This window comes from Haliotis cracherodii, unplaced genomic scaffold (assembly GCF_022045235.1).
Source record: "Haliotis cracherodii isolate W230 unplaced genomic scaffold, xgHalCrac1.p SCAF_12, whole genome shotgun sequence".
Lineage (NCBI taxonomy): Eukaryota > Metazoa > Mollusca > Gastropoda > Lepetellida > Haliotidae > Haliotis > Haliotis cracherodii.
The window spans coordinates 40533863-40552394 of record NW_027266267.1 but is presented as its reverse complement, the minus strand read 5'-3'; the positions used below and the strand labels follow the sequence as shown (position 1 = coordinate 40552394).

At 36.6% G+C, this 18532-nt stretch overlaps 1 protein-coding gene across 1 annotated transcript in view; it reads left to right on the top strand.

Annotated features, from left to right (window-relative positions):
- The window catches only part of LOC139457381 (scavenger receptor cysteine-rich domain-containing protein DMBT1-like), a 62041-nt gene extending 43915 nt beyond the window's left edge, over positions 1-18126 (top strand). The window contains exons 4-7 of the mRNA XM_071238785.1: positions 9464-9796; positions 16705-16871; positions 17619-17754; positions 18107-18126. Coding sequence (XP_071094886.1) covers positions 9464-9796; positions 16705-16871; positions 17619-17754; positions 18107-18126 — 656 coding nt within the window. The remainder of the gene's footprint in view (positions 1-9463; positions 9797-16704; positions 16872-17618; positions 17755-18106) is intronic.
- Positions 18127-18532: the final 406 nt, after the last annotated feature.

Sequence of the window (18532 nt, the reverse complement as noted above, 5' to 3'; positions counted from 1 at the left end):
AGCTGTGGGTTCAAATGTTAACTCATTATTATCAACAACAGTGGGTTTATCAACATCAACTGATCGATTATTATCTAGCAAAGCAATCAATTCAGCTTTTCTCATTCGAGAATAAACTCTCAGCCAACTTTTTTTCGCTTGAGTTTTGGGTTCTCTAACAGTCTGGGGTTTGTTGTATTCCAAACAGAGTAAATCAATCAATTCGGCTTTTCTCATTCGAGAATATCATAAACCCGATACGCATATATTATATCATAATATAAGCCTTCAACTCTCTCACAAAATCCATTGTTGTTTAATGGTATAAACAAAATGTGTCAAATGTCCTAATGGTTGTTTTTCATATATGAATACGTATTCTCCCCAACCTATTCCTCTCGTTGATGTAATCTCTCTTCCAAACGTAAATAACTTGCTTCTTGACCCTATCAGCACCGTGACTCTTGCATAAACAGTAACTACCAATCCCACATACAGAACAAACGTAATGTTTATATCCCTGTCTGATGTAATAGGAATGGGTACCACAGTAAACACCCACACATGGCTTCTGACATTGAATCGGCTTCCCCATGATTGTATATCTACACAGATTCATGGTTATACACATATCATATTATTGGTCTGAAAGGTAAATCACATCTCCGCTGGTGAGTCATAGCTGTCATCGCTATTTAAAGCTCATAGGTTATGTGTATGTGTCATCGCGACATAGCTGAACAGCCAGTCAGTGCTATTTATAGATTAGCAGTCAGGGTTATTATCAATGGTTGATACGCAATAGAACATAGCTAAAAATAGCCATGCTGGACAATCCCAAAACTATAAATTGTATCTTGCACTCTTTCTGAGCCTCTGACTGTGTATAAAACTGAGAGATTGTTGGTCTCAATATTGGATCAAGTTTCTTTCCATAAACAAGGAAGTATTCGTGCATGGCAGATTCAACATCCTTAAACGTTTGAATTGAATGCCCCTCTTTAGGCAGTTCATCACAAATAAAATCTAATCTTAATATCCTATTTCTGGCCCATTGTGACCCTGGCTGTTTCAAGTTGTTCTTATGCTTTATTATGTTGTTTACGCTCCTCTCCTCTCATACTAGAAAATAAAAAATTACCCCCCGAATAAGCTAGAGCATTAACAATAACTCCACCGACCATCATTGCAATTGTTGCCATATTTAAATGTTCAATAATATAAAATATTCAAATGTTTAATTACTTCATTATGTCTTCTGGGATAAACCCTTGTTTGATGAGCATATCTTTTGTTGCCCTTGCCAATCCTATATGAAGAATCATCATATCGATATCATAAGATCATAGCCATGCCGCTGACCACCGCTGAATGATACGTTGCATTTACCAACATTTTATCATCTGTAACTGGAGTAGTAATGCCTTTATAACATAATATGAGGGCGTACCTCTAATTGAACTTGTTGTTGTGTAATCGGGGATGACGTTTTCTCTTCTCTGGTCTTATAAAACAACCATACCACCACTATACTAACAACCCTCAGTGCATGTTCAATATTTGAATTGTGTATTAGTTTTGACTTCCTCGCTAGGGCACCCTTCCTACCAGCTGCGACTTTTCGAGGATTCTTAGTCACTCTGGCTTGTGATTTCGCAACCGCTGGTCTTTCCTCATTCACTTGTTGTATTTCCTTGTTCACTTGTTGTGTTTCCACGAACTGTTGTGGTGTCACTTGAGTCTCAATTATTAGTAAGTGGGCACGTATATTTAAATTGACAATACCTAGCTGTTATTAAAGCGGTGGTCACCAGCGCTAAGAACATTGCGTATCTATAATAAAACTCACAGCTTACTGCACTTTTGTTTGATGAACAGGTCTTTCTCTAGAGATTTGCATAAATATGGGCGACGTTCTGCTGGGATAGGAAGAAACGTACCAGCTACGACTGTGTATAGTTGTAACATAGCCGAACCAATTGTTTTAGTCATGGTAACTCCCAGTCTAGACTCGTAACTCGCGTACAGTTTTTAAATTTCTTCTTCGGTCATGTTATCAATTTTTTTAGTGGTATAAATTTTCCATCAAATATTGGGAATGTTTTCCACCGGCTACCAAAGCGGTAAGTCTTTCTCTTTGTTTATCTAAAGATTTATCTGTAACTACTTCTGCATGTTAATCAGGTTCTTTGAGCATTTGTTCGATAAGTTCGCCGCATTCCATAATGTAATACCTGAGGAGATATTTAAGTTTAACATAATAAAATATGACATATCCAATACAGCCCGAAATAATTAACTGTTGCAAAAGAATAAGGATTTCAAACCACATTATTCCATAATAACTGCTATTTTTGGCAATATTTTTGCTATATTTTTGCTCAGCAGTTGCTATATTTTTGCTTAGTTGCTATTTTTGCAAAGCAATTGCATAAGCAGCTGGTTGATCGGTTTTTAATACGAGTTTACAAAGCTTTGTTTCTGCTAACAGTTTTCTGACTTTATATCGTTCGCGCTTGGTATAAATAACATCATTTTGCATAGACATTCTTCAAATGAATCTCAGTCTTTGCAATGAAACAGGGATACCCATTTGGTCTGCTCTCTCAGATCTTTCAGGACAGAGTTGTATTTTTGAGTAAGTACCCAAACGCTATGCTTAGTATGCTGACCGGAGAATGTTAAATATGAAAGCATATATTCTTTTTGGTACTCATACTGCTATCGTCTATTATGAAAAGAGTTGATTCTCCTTTGTATATATTTCGTGACATACTCGTAAACAGTCTTGTAAACGATCGCCCAGATCAACTCTTGGCACCCCGTTGTCATTCATTACCCAATCTCTCGATAGGTATGTTTTATTAACATTTAAAGTCAGAAGAGGTGCACGGTATAACTGGTATAGCAGTTAACCGCGATGTAACTTCGTGTCCAATACGTATTGCGATATAGTTCCAATATTGCAATGAATTGCTGCCATTTAAAAAAAGTACTACCTATTTGTTTTAATTCGTTGGTTCAAAGGCGGTCGATAAAGCTGATGTCACGTTCGATTAATAATGCGATATGCTATGAGATCTCGCCGTATCTGTGATAACAAAATGGCGGATCACAACTGGGAAGTCGTGAGAAATACTCGCGGTAAATCTGATGTGTGGCAGCATTTCGGGTTGAAAAAGCGTAAATCGATCAAACAATTGAAGAAAATGTTGCTGTTTGTAGAAAATGTGAATCGTTTGTGAAATACGCCAGCGGAACAACAAACTTAACAACGCATCTTCGAAGACACCATAATTGTTTAGTTAAGAGTGATAAGTATTTCTTCTTTTTACTTTGCATCTTCTGGCTGAAAGTGAAACTGTTTGAAACTTATTGTATTGAATCCATTGATGATTGTAATATTCATGATTTTCTATATCAAGATTTTCTCAATTGAGTTGATGATAATGTGTCTTTTCTAGTCAAAAAGAAAGTTTGTTTTTACCCAAATATAATAAAACAAGTCTTAAAACAGAAGAATTTCTTTATTTTTTCTCAGAAGTTGAAAACATTTGGTTTTGGCAATTTATTGTGGTACGTTTCTTAATACACGACTTTGTATTGCAATATATTGCAATACAGGTTCAAGGGGCAATACCCATTACTTATAGTCGTGCACAGAATAATAATATGGTCGAAAGTCATCCTGATAATGACTTTGTAAAATATCTAGAATAAAAGGTGTTTTTCCACAACCTGTGTGCCCGCAGATAATAGTGCAGTGCGGTTCTTAAGGTAAAAGATTATTAATAGATTGCTTGCACAAATCTTCCAAACCATATATTAAGTTGCGCTTCCATAATCAAATAGATGTTTAATTTACCAGCTGCTTGGAAGAGCTTCGTTATCTGTATAGTAACAGCTTCGCTGGCATTTTCTATTCTCTGCCCACTGCCGTGTAGTTGGTAATCATCTGTGGTTCGCATGTCGAGCCATAGCACATACTTCCGGTAAGGAATTCACCAATAGATACATCCCCAAGAGACAGATCTTTCACAACCTTGTTTACTTCTGGGCTTCGTTTTATAGAAGGGATTTTTTTAATCTCATCCCACTGTTGATATGCTTGCATGCCTTTACTATATAGTTGAGTTGGCACACCCTCGATAGTCAATTCTACTTTTGTAATCTTGGGATTGTAGAACTTGGTATCTCCACGTCGTATCTCTTTTGTTCCTGGTGATCTTTCGGTGATGAAGCACGCGATTGTACAAAATGGCTAAACATCCGGTATACTGGTTACGAATTTGTCTGGCTAATTCATGGTCTGTTATCATATCATACTCCAGTGAGATATTGTCAACAGAATAGCTACTAGGATTTTCAGTAGCTTTGATTACTCTGCTGTAGTCATTAAAAGTGAGTTCGTATTCTAACCTATCGCCTAGGGATGCTTGATAAAAGGGCATGTGACTTTCTAGTAATTCGAAGTCGAGCGGAATATAGAATTGGTCAACTAATGCATCAGCAACAGCCGTATCTCCTTCGATGATATTATCGCCACACGCAGGCTCAATGTGTTCTGATTACAAATACCTTGGTACTGTAAGTTTTCCCGTTCTTTAGCCTATCTGCAGAGATCCATGTAACAGAATTATACATCTCTGTCGTCAATACTCAAAACTTCATTACCGCTAATTTTAATCGCAATTTTCGTATGTTCTGAACGAGCTCTCAGCTAGCGTCGATCGAATTTAAACTAATTGTAAATGATAGTCGGGCGGTTCCTGGAACTAACACATCGTGTGCGCCGAGATTAGGAAAGCGAACCAGAAGCGTTTGATTCTAATCAATGGTACTCAGGTTATTAGTTATAGTTACAGACTGGCGAATTGCTTTGACCCCTAATGGATCCCGAAGTCTACGTTGTGGATTTAACTTGCGTCCGTATTGCGAAGACATTGTTATATTGAAATTATGTAACCTTATGTTTAATATAAACATGGATGATTTTAATCCAGATAACTTTGATAATCCAAGTACAATCGAAGACAATACTGAAGAAACCAGCTTTATGAATCTTAACCATGAACTTTTGCAATCAACCGTAAAAGATTATTACGATGTCTTAAAAGAAAGCCCAATAGGTCGTGACTATTCAAAGATTACGATAGATAGTAAAGGAATATTGCGACTGTGTGGCTCTCCAGATATTGATCTTATGAATTCTTGTACTCTTAAGCCCCAAGACTTGTCTACGATAGTCAGTAAACACGGTATCAACACTGTTCGTAATGAATTAGGTTTTGTAGATTACTCACGAGAAAAACTTTCTGCGAAGACTACTAAGGTTCTTCAGACTGTGCGTGCTGAACTCGGTGTCATGAGTAAACCAACCGCGACTCCACCTACTATAAGTGCTGTTTTTTCATCGATATGTTGTTGATTTTTAGCTGCAATATGTGGTGGCACTTGTGGTTGTTGCGGTTGCTTTTGTGAAACATGTGGTGTCTGTGGCTTTACTATTCCCGTTTTGCCTGTGTTTGTTTGCGTTATTAATTTGGTGTTAATATCTGAATTTACACCTGGCTTTTGTTGATCGGTAGCAATAACAATTTTATTATTATAGCCTATCACTTGACCGATCTTAAGTTCCATATTACTCGGAGACATGTATAGTCCCGGCTCATAAACGAAGTCTACTTTGGATTGAGCGTACTGTAATACATCTTGACAACGCTTTATAGATGACAGTATGTCAACGGATGAATTAATAGCATCCTCTTCATATGCGACAAACTGTTTTTGTGCATCGAGCACCATTCAAGAACCATTTATTCCCGTTCGTGTTTGCGACTGTGCACCAAGAATTGCCCATACATAAGTTCTTATTGATTCATTAACTCTTACAACTCCTGGGTTAGTAAAATTATTTTCTGTTTTATGATTAAGAAATTCATTCCAAGCTTTTGCAGTATCGTTTAGTTGCACAAATTTTGTAACAATATAAGCTAAACCACCCTTAAAACTTATAAGGTCTCCTCTCCAGTTGTTACTCGAAAGTTCCCAACCATGATAAAGATTATGAATTCTTACAAAAAGATTGTTTATCTGTAAATCCTTACTTTCTTCTCTAACAGTTCTTTGTCCGCTGTACGGAACACCTAGACCATGGTTAACTCCTTTAATACGCCAATCTTTACTCGTAGGAATATTAAATTCATGACAAATATGTTCGAAGGCCCTCTTATCATATGGATTATTTGATGCATTCCATGCTCGATCCTGTGGTAATGGAGCACTAATTTCCTTAAGAATACGTCTAATCTGATAGTATACGTAAAATGATAAAACAGATTTATTTAGTTGAAATTCGGTGGCATTAAGAGATACATCACATCCTATTGCGGCACACCATATGGCAGAGTTTAACTGGTTCTGCCGAAATTGCATTGGATTGTGGAACCAATCGTTCACCATTTTATCGCTAGTTACCATGACCCAGTTGACTTCATATTTAAGTTATGATATAGTATATTTGTATATTTAATATGTATGTTACACTCCCAGGAATAACAAATGGTCAGTCTATTCAACTGCTTCATACTATAAATAACTCGGCTGGTCAACTTGAAGTCGCTATCTGCGATGGAACGTATTACCCGCAGTGGACCAATATAAATGCTGCGAGAGATAATAATGAAATTTTTATAGGTAGAGTAGGTATTGATCACACTCGCATTGTTATACGTGATGGGTATTACAGCTTATGCTCACTCAATGATGAAATTTTTAAGCCTAATGGAATTAGTATCACACAAAGTGAGTCGAATGGGATGCTGAGTTTAAACGCTGGAGAAAAGAGTATAAATCTTGCCCAGAAGATTTCAATTACACTTGGACTTGAAAACTACTTAAGAGTAAGAACGACATTAATGCAACCCAACGAAACAGTGCATGGAATTAAATTGCCCAATTTAGTTCCCTATAAAGAGTTGTGCATCTATCTTGATCAGATCAGTACAACGGATAATATTCAACTCGAAAGTCCTTCTACTCTGCTGAGAGCTAATAAAGTCAAAGATGAAAAATATAATAGCGGTAGAACGGAATCTTTCTTATTAGTATAATATAAAAATGAAAGCATGGTATTATTTCAGACCGCAGAAATTCTGTATTAGATGTAAAACATCAACCTGTACATATAGGATACTTGAGTGTAACGGTCTATATTATAAAGAATGGTTGATTCATCGGGCACTGGATCGCATAACCTTAGACAATGTAATACAAATGCGCTTTTTGATCTCGGAGACACAGAAGGATAAGGTAAACCCGGTATCCATGGCAAGTTATACACTTCACACTTACAAGATAATGTATACCAACGGAAAGAAGTTGCATTCACACGTAATCTTGGAGATTTAAGTTATGTCGACGTTATTAGACTCGATAAAAACACTTCATACAATCTTACTCGCAACGATGATAATAAATGGACGAGAAAAAAGCGATTGGCTATTGAAGATCGTCATTACCCAACCGTATGTGATGATGGGTAAGGCACATAATTTAACGAAGATAATAAATAGTGGGATCGTACTCGGGGCTTATATGCCCTCAAAACGAAAAAGTGTGGTAGTCACTCCCATGCCAGAAAACCTAGGTCATATGTTATTTAGTCGTCCGGTAGTAAAAAATGTTAGTTTAAATATGGTTACTAAATTCAATGATATTAAAGATAACTTGAGTGCAATACCTTATCTTTCTACGCTTATTATTGAAGTCTTGTTTGGGGATGCATCAGAAGATGCCTTCGAAATATTACCAGGTCTATCAATATGATAGTGTATGTTTTGGTGTAACTGTGTGACAATGTTTCTGTTGTAACTCGGTACAAGTTCATTGCATTGTATTTGGACAGTGATAAGTTGTCAGAAATGTAGTACGGTTTAATGTAAGCAGTTTTGAGGAAGATACTATAGATGATAGTGTCATGTGTAAACTTCCAGAATACCTTGGACTGTGATAGTGTTTTATAGAAACATGTGGATTATTCTATGTTGTAAGGGAATGTGTGGAAGTTTCAAGTAGTTAGTAGACTATATATAAGGGGGCCTCTCATATCTCTCTCACACATTTCATTACATCTCTTGTGAATATCATCATCCCTGATTCCCAGGCCTTGATCTTTCTCAGAAGCTCGACCACTGTCAACTGACCAGTGCCATCTAGTAATATACTGTCATTAAATTTTGTACTGCCACTCTATTGTGTATTTGCTATGCAGTAATTTGTATTGATTTGTAAACCTAAGTAATTTTGTAATTCATTTGTTGATTCTTCTCCATTTGATGGTTGCTTGTTTGTTTCACACTAACTTCTTGTACGTACATATTTCTGTGAAAACATATTGTTTCAATTGGGAATCGACATGCAACAACTGATAATTTAGATACATGTTAAAACAGTGTCATAAGGTAACTGAATACATAAATTCAAATACATAATAAGACGTATTTACTATATCACTAACTTGTAAGGAGGATCTCAGTGATCAGCTTAAAATTCACGCAAAGGACGGTTGTGGTCACCCAATACGGTTGGTGTGCATGTGAAATGCTGAGTGCTAGGATGTCTAGACTGGAACAATCAGGTGTACATGTAAGCTGACTTAAACAGAAACAACAGAAAACATTCTAGAATGGCCCAGCCTACCTGTCATACACCACAACTAATTATTGTTGATGCTCAGGCTTAAATATACAGTCGATTAATAAAAGCACAAAGCTTAAGTTCATATTCTGCTGAAAAAACATTGTAGAGTACAACAGCTGTAAATGTTCACTACATTTAAAGGCCAATACATCATTTCAATACACTATGTAAAAATATGCAAAATACAGAGAGTGCCCCTATATACAACACTGCCACATATATAGTCTTATTCACGTGTTTGTGACTTTGTCTTTTATGTAAGCTCTGACATGTTTGTTAGTTTATATGATGTTTTACTGTAATAAGTTGGATGTTACATGTATACAAGGTACACTGCTAGAGCATTGACCTTATTTAATGTGATATTTTGCGTTTACTGTTGCAAACAAACTTTCATAAATAGTGAGTGAGTGAGTTAATATTAAACGTCACATCGGCAAAATTTCAGCCATATCGTAACGAGGAGTAATACATTAATAACACATATATGAAGACTTTTTAAAAAAAACTGTCATCAAAGGACAGTACAATAACTAGAATATCACAGAGTCTAAAACTAGTTGAGGAACATTTAAAAGCAGAATGAATTAACAACACAATATAAAAATGGGCTAGAGATCGTCAGTAACTAAAGGAAGATCACCATACCAGGGATCATGGTGACTTACAGTGCCTTTGCTTCCTACATGGACCTTTCATAAGGAAGTCACACTCTTCGTTTCATAAGTGATACATATTTGCAAGTCTACCTCTGTCAATCTTTCATAAGTCTTTTCTTTTCCAGTGCCCACAACAGAGCATGTCAGGGTCGGAAGCTATGCCACGTTGTCATGGACTCTCCCGGAGCCTGGGACCAGGGAGTTCAGTGTGTGTAACAGTGAGACAAAGACATGCCTTTTTCACGTCACAAGCCACAATCATGTCAGAGCTGCCAGTGACAAGTTCACATCTAGACTGAGATTCATTGGAAAAGTGTCATCATCAGGAACTGGTTTGTTTAGATTCGTGCTCTCCGATGTAAGTTGGGAAGACGAAGGTCATTACAAGTGTTACAGAGGCTCACCAGGATCATGGGGACCAATCATCCCTGACTGTGGACAGAAGCTGGTAGTGCAGGGTAAGTAATATTCAGAAAGTTCCGTCTACTATCTGATACGTATCTGTTGCCTACCAAATGCCTGAAATATCACTTTGATATTCATACTGTTTGATAATCTTGATATCTTGATTAGCTTTCTCACAATGTATTTGTTGGTTTACATTTTAGAAACTGTTAGAGACAACCTTCTGCATAGCTCTGACACTGTTATTGCATGTGTTTACTTTTCGTTGGTCAAGCAACTATCGTTGCCAATATAAATGCTACACCTTGAATGTTTGTGCATGTAAATGACAATTATGCATATGACTGCTCTACAACAATGAAATATGTCATGATGATGATTAAGAAAGGTATATTGATCTACAATCATGACCTTTCTTGATTTTGCTTGTAATACTGACATGCCAGTTAAACTTGGTTCTTCGATATTTCTGTTTCATTCAAAAATTCCTGAAATGAGATGAATGGAATCATTTATACACATTCACACCGACTGCAGTCATTAGGGAAAACAAACAACAAGAGGAGAGTCAATCTCTTTAATGCTAAACATCATTCTCAACAACGTGATAGTCATGGTTTAATGTAAAAAAACATCCCAAGAAATTCTTCTTATTCCAGTCTGTGGAATTATACCTCTTTTCATTAACATGAAAATCCTGCCAGCATAAACACCAGAGATGTATCACTAAAACAAGAAAATACTTCTGTGCATTACTTAATTATTGAATACAGATCCTGCATCACAGTGACAGGGCAACTGCTGCTCTTATCAGATCCGTCCATGGCAACAAGTCGCAAGCCATGGAAGCAGGCCTGCCTCTCCCTGTCAGTTGTCGACTTCAAGTGACTTTAACATGCTCATTCTCTTGTGTAACAACATGACTGCAGCACGTAAAACACAACCTCTTGTGATGCTTTTAATCAACCGGCCCCACTGCACAGAGCATCCTTAGTTACCACCGACCATAGGTGCTTACAATCCACTTTACAAAATACATGCCTGAGTCATATTCCACTTGCACAAACTGATCTTTGCGCTGTTGTAAGACAGTTTGGATTTTAAATCGCCATCTTGCCTCAGATTGAAACCTTCAACAGTGGACATATGATTACCTTTAATTTGATTTCTGTGAAGTGTCTTCCAAAGCGTATAGTTTGCTGCATATATCTACAGTGGAACCGGTTAGGTGCCTTCCATCATACCTTGCACCTTGTTTTAACAAAGCTTAAAAAAAATCAAAGGAAAAGATAACGAGGATGATTAACTATACTTTCTTCTTTATTTCTTCCTTTCCTCCTGGATGGACACTTTCAAGATGTAAGTGTTATGATTTTGTAACAATAGCAAGATATATACCCCCACCATGTTTTATGAAACTGTTGAAATTCGAAAGAACACCTCCATAAAGTTGGCTCTAGATTAAGTAACTGTTCGGCATTCTAGAAGTTATGGAGTACATAAGGAGAACATTTAAAAAAAAAAATTCATAATACTTATGTCACTAAGCTAAATAATGAAATAATGCTACATGTGTTCCTTATCGTAATGTGATATCATAAATGTTATGGAAATTAACATAAACAATAAATAATAACAGCAATATTTTCTCGTGACCTAACATTAAAATGTATAACCGACCGGTGGTTTTTATTAGAATTACCTGTCCCTGCCACAGCAAGCTGCACATCGACTGGGAGATCCCAAGTCAAACTAAGGGTTATAATCAAGCTACCCAAAGCCAACATTATCACAAGTTGTTCAAAAAGGTACTAGGGGGTAGGGGGGTCCTGATCGATAAAGGGGCGATATTAGACATGAGTAGGTATCTTTCTACAACCATGAGGACTCAATCAAGTCGGCCATATCAGGTGACATATCCTGCTTTTAGGAGGCCATCCAGTATAGGGGGGTAGGCTAAGAACTTCTGGGGACGTGCTCGTGTTTTATACTATAACGACGATACCAACGACTGTAAATATTTAATGATCTTATTTTTGGAGACGTTGAACTAAATCATGGGGAACTGACTCGACAAATTGGCAGTACTGGACGAAGAAGGAGATTTTCTAAGGCACTAAAATAACAACTGGTGCTTACCAACCAGGGAGTGTTTATGATAAAAAAAACCACATTGACTATTAATTTCTTCTCTCATTTTCCAATGTAGTTCACTTCAAATTTCTTCTCTTTTTCTTAACATGATCGCAAGGTAATGAGCCTGCTGGATGTTACCCTATGAGATCTGTCTCATCTATCACGGATTTGATGCTATCTACAGGTTCAGCCATTTCCAATTTCCTCCACTAGTTATTGGATACTTTTAGGAAAATAGTCCTCTTCTCCCTTAATCCCCCTTTTCATGCACGCAAAAATATAAAACATATACTTATTGAGATCTTTATATAATTCATACAATAAACTAATGTTCATTCAGTAAGATATTGATGGATGTAAGGAACAGTCCCTTTGAATATTGATGATTTAACACACAAACTTATGTACGGTTTGACAGATTATAATAAGATGAATATCAAAATTCATCAACACTTGCCAAGTTCACCAATATGTCACCAATTGGAAGTTGTCACAGATTATTATCATCAGTTATAGGTTTTACGTTGACTTCATAGTCAGTATATACATGTATATGTAAATACGAAAATATAAAATATAATACCAGAACCCATGGCTTGTGTTACAGAGGGAGAAATATTAAGGCCTAATATAATAGTAATATATAGCTTTGTTAGAGTTAAACCATAGCAGGATATAGAAATATAAACAGTTAGGCTATTTGTTAGCATAAGGGGCCTGGCAAATATAGGAAAACAGAAGTAAAGTCTAGCCTTAACAGGGACAGGACGTCGATCTATCTGAAGCATTGTTTTCATACAACAGCCGATAATCCCCCAGCTTACTCTGCTATACTCGCGAGAGAAGTTTCTACTGTTGTGAGCTACTGCGAGAGTAGGCTTCATTCCCGATGTAGTAGGCTGAAATGACTCCACAGGCTCAGACAACTCTAGAGTTATTTGAGCCTAGGCTCAGATGACTCCCCTTAGGCCTAAACGACTCACCCGTCGTAGGCTCAGATAACTCCCCATCCTCAAATGACTCCCCCATGTTTTCAACAGTCTGTGAATGTCATACACAAATAATATATTTTCGATGATACAGTACAGTATTTTCGATGGTTGCACCCCATTTATTTTACAGCTTGTAAAATTTCCAGATTTTTTGCATAATAAGATTTTATGTGATAAATTTGAAGGATATTATCAAGCCATTTCGTATAAACTTTTTACATACAGTTACACATCAGCAACTTTATTTTCTGACATAATAGCTGGATATGATGTGATATTGACGCTTCACTGCGATACTTGTTTAACTTATGAAGAGATTTGTATTCATTATTCTGTTTGATTTACTTTGTATTTCAAATAATACTGCACCTGATGTTTGATTGTAATGTCTGTAATATTTTTAAGAAAGATAATTATATTGTCACCTTGACCTGTTTGACAATCTTCTTTTCTGCATGTAAAATGTTGATATGCATGCACGATCATTACGTAACAAAATCAATGGAAATCTATATATTTAAAACATATGAAAAGAAATACTTTACCTAATGTGATATGATAATAAGTTTCCTTTTTAAGGTTATTTATATCATCAAATTACCTTATTGTAAAGTTTAAATGTGCTTTGCGTTCAGAAATTATTTCTTTGAGTACGAAGTCGGCGCGATCATGGTTTTATTAGGTAATAGGTGGTTCATACACACTTATGTCTCTTTATACACGAAAACTAATCGTCTTGTTAATTATAATTATCCCCCGCCCAACGAAGTTTTTTTTCATCAAACTTTACAGGTCTGTCAGGTACATGCTGAACTGGTCCCTTTTGCTATTGAGAAGTTTTATAATTTTTTTATTGTTTACATTTCCATGGCAACAAGATGGACTTAGGTTCTGTGAGGGTAGGGTGCGTTTATATATAAACCGTTCAATATTTTTTCATCAAACTTTACAGGTCTGTTAGGTACATGCTGAACTGGTCCCTTTTGCTATTCGGAAATTTTAGAATTTATTTATATTTTACGTTTCCATGGCAACAAGATGGACTTAGGTTCTGGTAGGGTAGGGTTCGTTTCCGGAGCATAACTCATAAACCGTTTAATATTCATCAAACTTTGCAGGTCTGTTAGGTACATGCTGAACTGGTGCCTTTGCTATTGAGGAATTTTAGAAATTTTTATTTTTTACGTTTCCATGGCAACAAGTATGACTTAGGCTCTGTGAGGGTAGGGTTTGTTTCCGGAGCATAACTCATAAACCGTTTAATATTCATCAAACTTTGCATGTCTGTTAGGATCATGCTGAACTGGTCCCTTTTGCTATTGGGAAATTTTAGAATTTATTTATATTTTACGTTTCCATGGCAACAAGATGGACTTAGGTTCTGTGAGTGTAGGATTCGTTTATATATAAACCGTTCAATATTTTTTCATCAAACTTTGCAGGTCTGTTAGGTACATGCTGAACTAGTGCTTTTTGCTATTGAGAAATTTTTGAAATTTTAATTTTTTTACGTTTCCATGGCAACAAGATGGACTTAGGTTCTGTGAGGGTAGGGTTCGTTTCTGGAGCATAACTCATAAACCATTCAATATTTTTTCATCAAACTTGGCAGGTCTGTTAGGTACATGCTGAACTGGTCCCTTTTGCTATTCGGAAATTTTAGAATTTATTTATATTTTACGTTTCCATGGCAACAAGATGGACTTAGGTTCTGGTAGGGTAGGGTTCGTTTCCGGAGCATAACTCATAAACCGTTTAATATTCATCAAACTTTGCAGGTCTGTTAGGTACATGCTGAACTGGTGCCTTTGCTATTGAGGAATTTTAGAAATTTTTATTTTTTACGTTTCCATGGCAACAAGTATGACTTAGGCTCTGTGAGGGTAGGGTTTGTTTCCGGAGCATAACTCATAAACCGTTTAATATTCATCAAACTTTGCATGTCTGTTAGGATCATGCTGAACTGGTCCCTTTTGCTATTGGGAAATTTTAGAATTTATTTATATTTTACGTTTCCATGGCAACAAGATGGACTTAGGTTCTGTGAGTGTAGGATTCGTTTATATATAAACCGTTCAATATTTTTTCATCAAACTTTGCAGGTCTGTTAGGTACATGCTGAACTAGTGCTTTTTGCTATTGAGAAATTTTTGAAATTTTAATTTTTTTACGTTTCCATGGCAACAAGATGGACTTAGGTTCTGTGAGGGTAGGGTTCGTTTCTGGAGCATAACTCATAAACCATTCAATATTTTTTCATCAAACTTGGCAGGTCTGTTAGGTACATGCTGAACTGGTCCCTTTCGCTATTGAGAAATTTTAGAATATTTTTATTTTTCACATTTCCATGGCAACAAAATGGACTTAGGTTCTGTGAGGGTATAATTAATAACTCATAAACCGTTTAATATTCATCAAACTTTGCAGGTCTGTCAGGTACATGCTGAACTGGTACCTTTTGCTACTGGGGAATTTTTGAAATTTTTTTTTTTTACGTTTCCATGGCAACAAGTTGGACTTAGGCTCTGTGAGGGTAGGGTTCGTTTCCGGAGCATAACTCATAAACCGGTCAATATTTTTTCATCAAACTTTACAGGTCTGTCAGGTACTTGCTATACTGGTCCCTTTTGCTATTGGGAGATTTTAAAATTTATTTATATTTTACGTTTCCATGGCAACAAGATGGACTTAGGTTCTGTGAGGGTAGGGTTCGTTTCCGGAACATAACTCATAAACCGTTTAATATTCATCAAACTTTGCAGGTCTGTCAGGTACATGCTGAACTGGTGCCTTTTGCTATTGAGGAATTTTAGAATTTTGTATTTTTTACGTTTCCATGGCAACAAGATGGACTTAGGCTCTGTGAGGGTAGGGTTCGTTTCCGGAGCATAGCTCATAAACCGTTCAATATTTTTTCATCAAACTTTACAGGTCTGTCAGGTACATGCTGAACTGGTGCCTTTTGCTATTGAGAAGTTTTAGAATTTTGTATTTTGTACGTTTCCAAGGCAATAAGATGGACTTAGGTTCTGTGAGGGTAGGGTTCGTTTCCGGAGCATAACTCATAAACCGTTTAATATTCATCAAACTTTGCAGGTCTGTTAGGTACATGCTGAACTGGTGCCTTTTCCTATTGAGGAATTTTTGAAATTTTTATTTTTTATGTTCGTTTATATATAAACCGTTCAACATTTTTTCATCAAACTTTGCAGAGCTGTTAGGTACATGCTGAACTGGTGCTTTTTGCTATTGAGAAATTTTTGAAATTTTTATTTTTTTACGTTTCCATGGCAACAAGAGGGACTTAGGTTCTGGTAGGGTAGGGTTCGTTTCCGGAGCATAACTCATAAACCGTTCAATATTTTTTCATTAAACTTTGCAGGTCTGTCAGGTACATGCTGAACTGGTCCCTTTTGCTATTGAGAAATTTTTGAAATTTTTATTTTTTACGTTTCCACGGTAACAAGATGGACTTAGTCTCTGTGAGGGTAGGGTTGGTTTCCGGAGCATAACTCATAAACCGTTTAATATTCATCAAACTTTGCAGGTCTGTCAGGTACATGCTGAACTGGTGCCTTTGCTATTGAGGAATTTTAGAAATTTTTATTTTTTACGTTTCCATGGCAACAAGTTGGACTTAGGTTCTGTGAGGGTAGGGTTCGTTTCCGGAGCATAACTCGTAAACCGTTCAACGAGGGTATCTTTCCACATCTAAAAGTGATTTTGTTAGTTTTGGACCAACTTTTTCATATTTTTCCTCAACCACAGGCTTTATTTCATTGATAAGAAAATACATTACAGACATGCACACACGCCTTTCTTATCTTCTTTAGGATGCGGAGAACGCTACACAGGCTCGTCTGGCTCTTTCACCTCACCAAACTACCCTGGCAATTACAACAACGGCCTTTACTGTACCTACATAATTGATGCAGGAGAGACATTGGTCACTCTTGTGTTTGAAGACTTCAGTACACGTGATATGCATGATTTTGTCGAGGTACGTAAACAAAGTATTATATTTAACATACATATATTTTTTGGCGAAGCAGTTAGATTTGTTTGTTGTTTGTTTGCTGTTAAACACCGCGCTCAGCAATATTCCAGCTACATGACGGCGGTCTGTAAATAATCGAGTATGGACCAGGCTTTCCAATGATTGACATCATGAGTATCGATCCACGCTATTGGGATACGATGACATGCACCAACCAATGCAGCGTTCTTGACCACCCGATCCCGTTAGTTGCCTCTTACGACAAGCATGGGTTGTTGAAGACCAATTCTAACCCGGAATCTTCATAGGGGCGTAAAGTAGTTAGAACCTATATGGAATGAAGCAGGGTAAGAAATGGATTTGCAACCACATGACGCTACCATGTTTGAAATGTTGTAATATTGATTTTCATGAAAATATGTCAAAGATACCCATCAGTTGTATACATTATTCGTAAACCTGTTTTTTTCATTTTTTAAGAATTTTAAATCAAGTTATATTTAAAGAAAATGAAACCAAATGAAGTATTCTTTGAATGCAGACTAAGCGCCAGTACTGTAAATGTTTTGGATATTATATCGATAACATCAGATAACTTCAAATGAATAAAATAAAATTTGATAAAATTCACACACATAAGAGTAATATCTGTAAGGGTGTGTTTTTCAATTCATATTTGTCTCCAGTTACTTTGTAGACAAATTTGGATGTCGTCAAAGTGGGACATAACCTTCCTTTTATAAACTGCAGGTTTATGACGCCTCCAAAAGACTCCTTGTCACTCTATTTGGAAACAGACCGGGATACATTGTTCAGTCAGCTGTCTACTACCGTGTTGTGTTTATTACGAAGCATGCCGGGAACGGCTTTAAGGCTGTATGGACAGGTATGTTTTTTATACCCCTATATAGTTGTACCAAGGTTCCGTCCGTCCGTCCGTCCGTCCGTCTGTCCATCCGTCCGTGCGAAAATTTTGTCCGCGCGATTTCTCTTAAACTATTCAGTGGATTCATCTCAAACTTAGTACATATAATCTGTGTAATATGGAGGGGTGCAGTGAAAAGAAAATAATTGTTCTGATTAATTTTCCATTTTTTTATGAATATTTCAAACCCTTACCCTATCCTAGCTATACAATTTGAAACTACTGACACACAAGGCGGGTCGGGGGTATTAGTGAGCCATGCTCACTTTTGCACTTGTTTTCAACAAATTTTATTGACATAAATGTTCCACAGGATTGGGCAATGTTATTTGACATTCCCTAAGTGGCCCTCTCCCCATGCATATGCTCTTCGGAAAAAAGTAGGAGATAATGAAATATAAATGTTAATGCCAAGTATAAGCACAAAGATAGGTGTTGAGGACAAACATCAAACATCATTTATGTCTGTACAACACCAAAACACATTTTATACTTTGTACATACAAGGAAGGTCGAGTGGAACATTACTTCTTTTTGATTCTGCTTATCAAACAGGTGAGATTTATTTGATTTCATTCGCGAAAAGTTACGTACCATGTTTAACAGTCTGTGATTAGCAGACTATGGAACAGGTACCAACAAACCCAATATATTGACGATAGATCCCAGTCAGGGCGCCCCAGATCAACAACAAGAGTACAAGTGTGATTGATCTAAAACCAGGCTCTACGAAATCGAG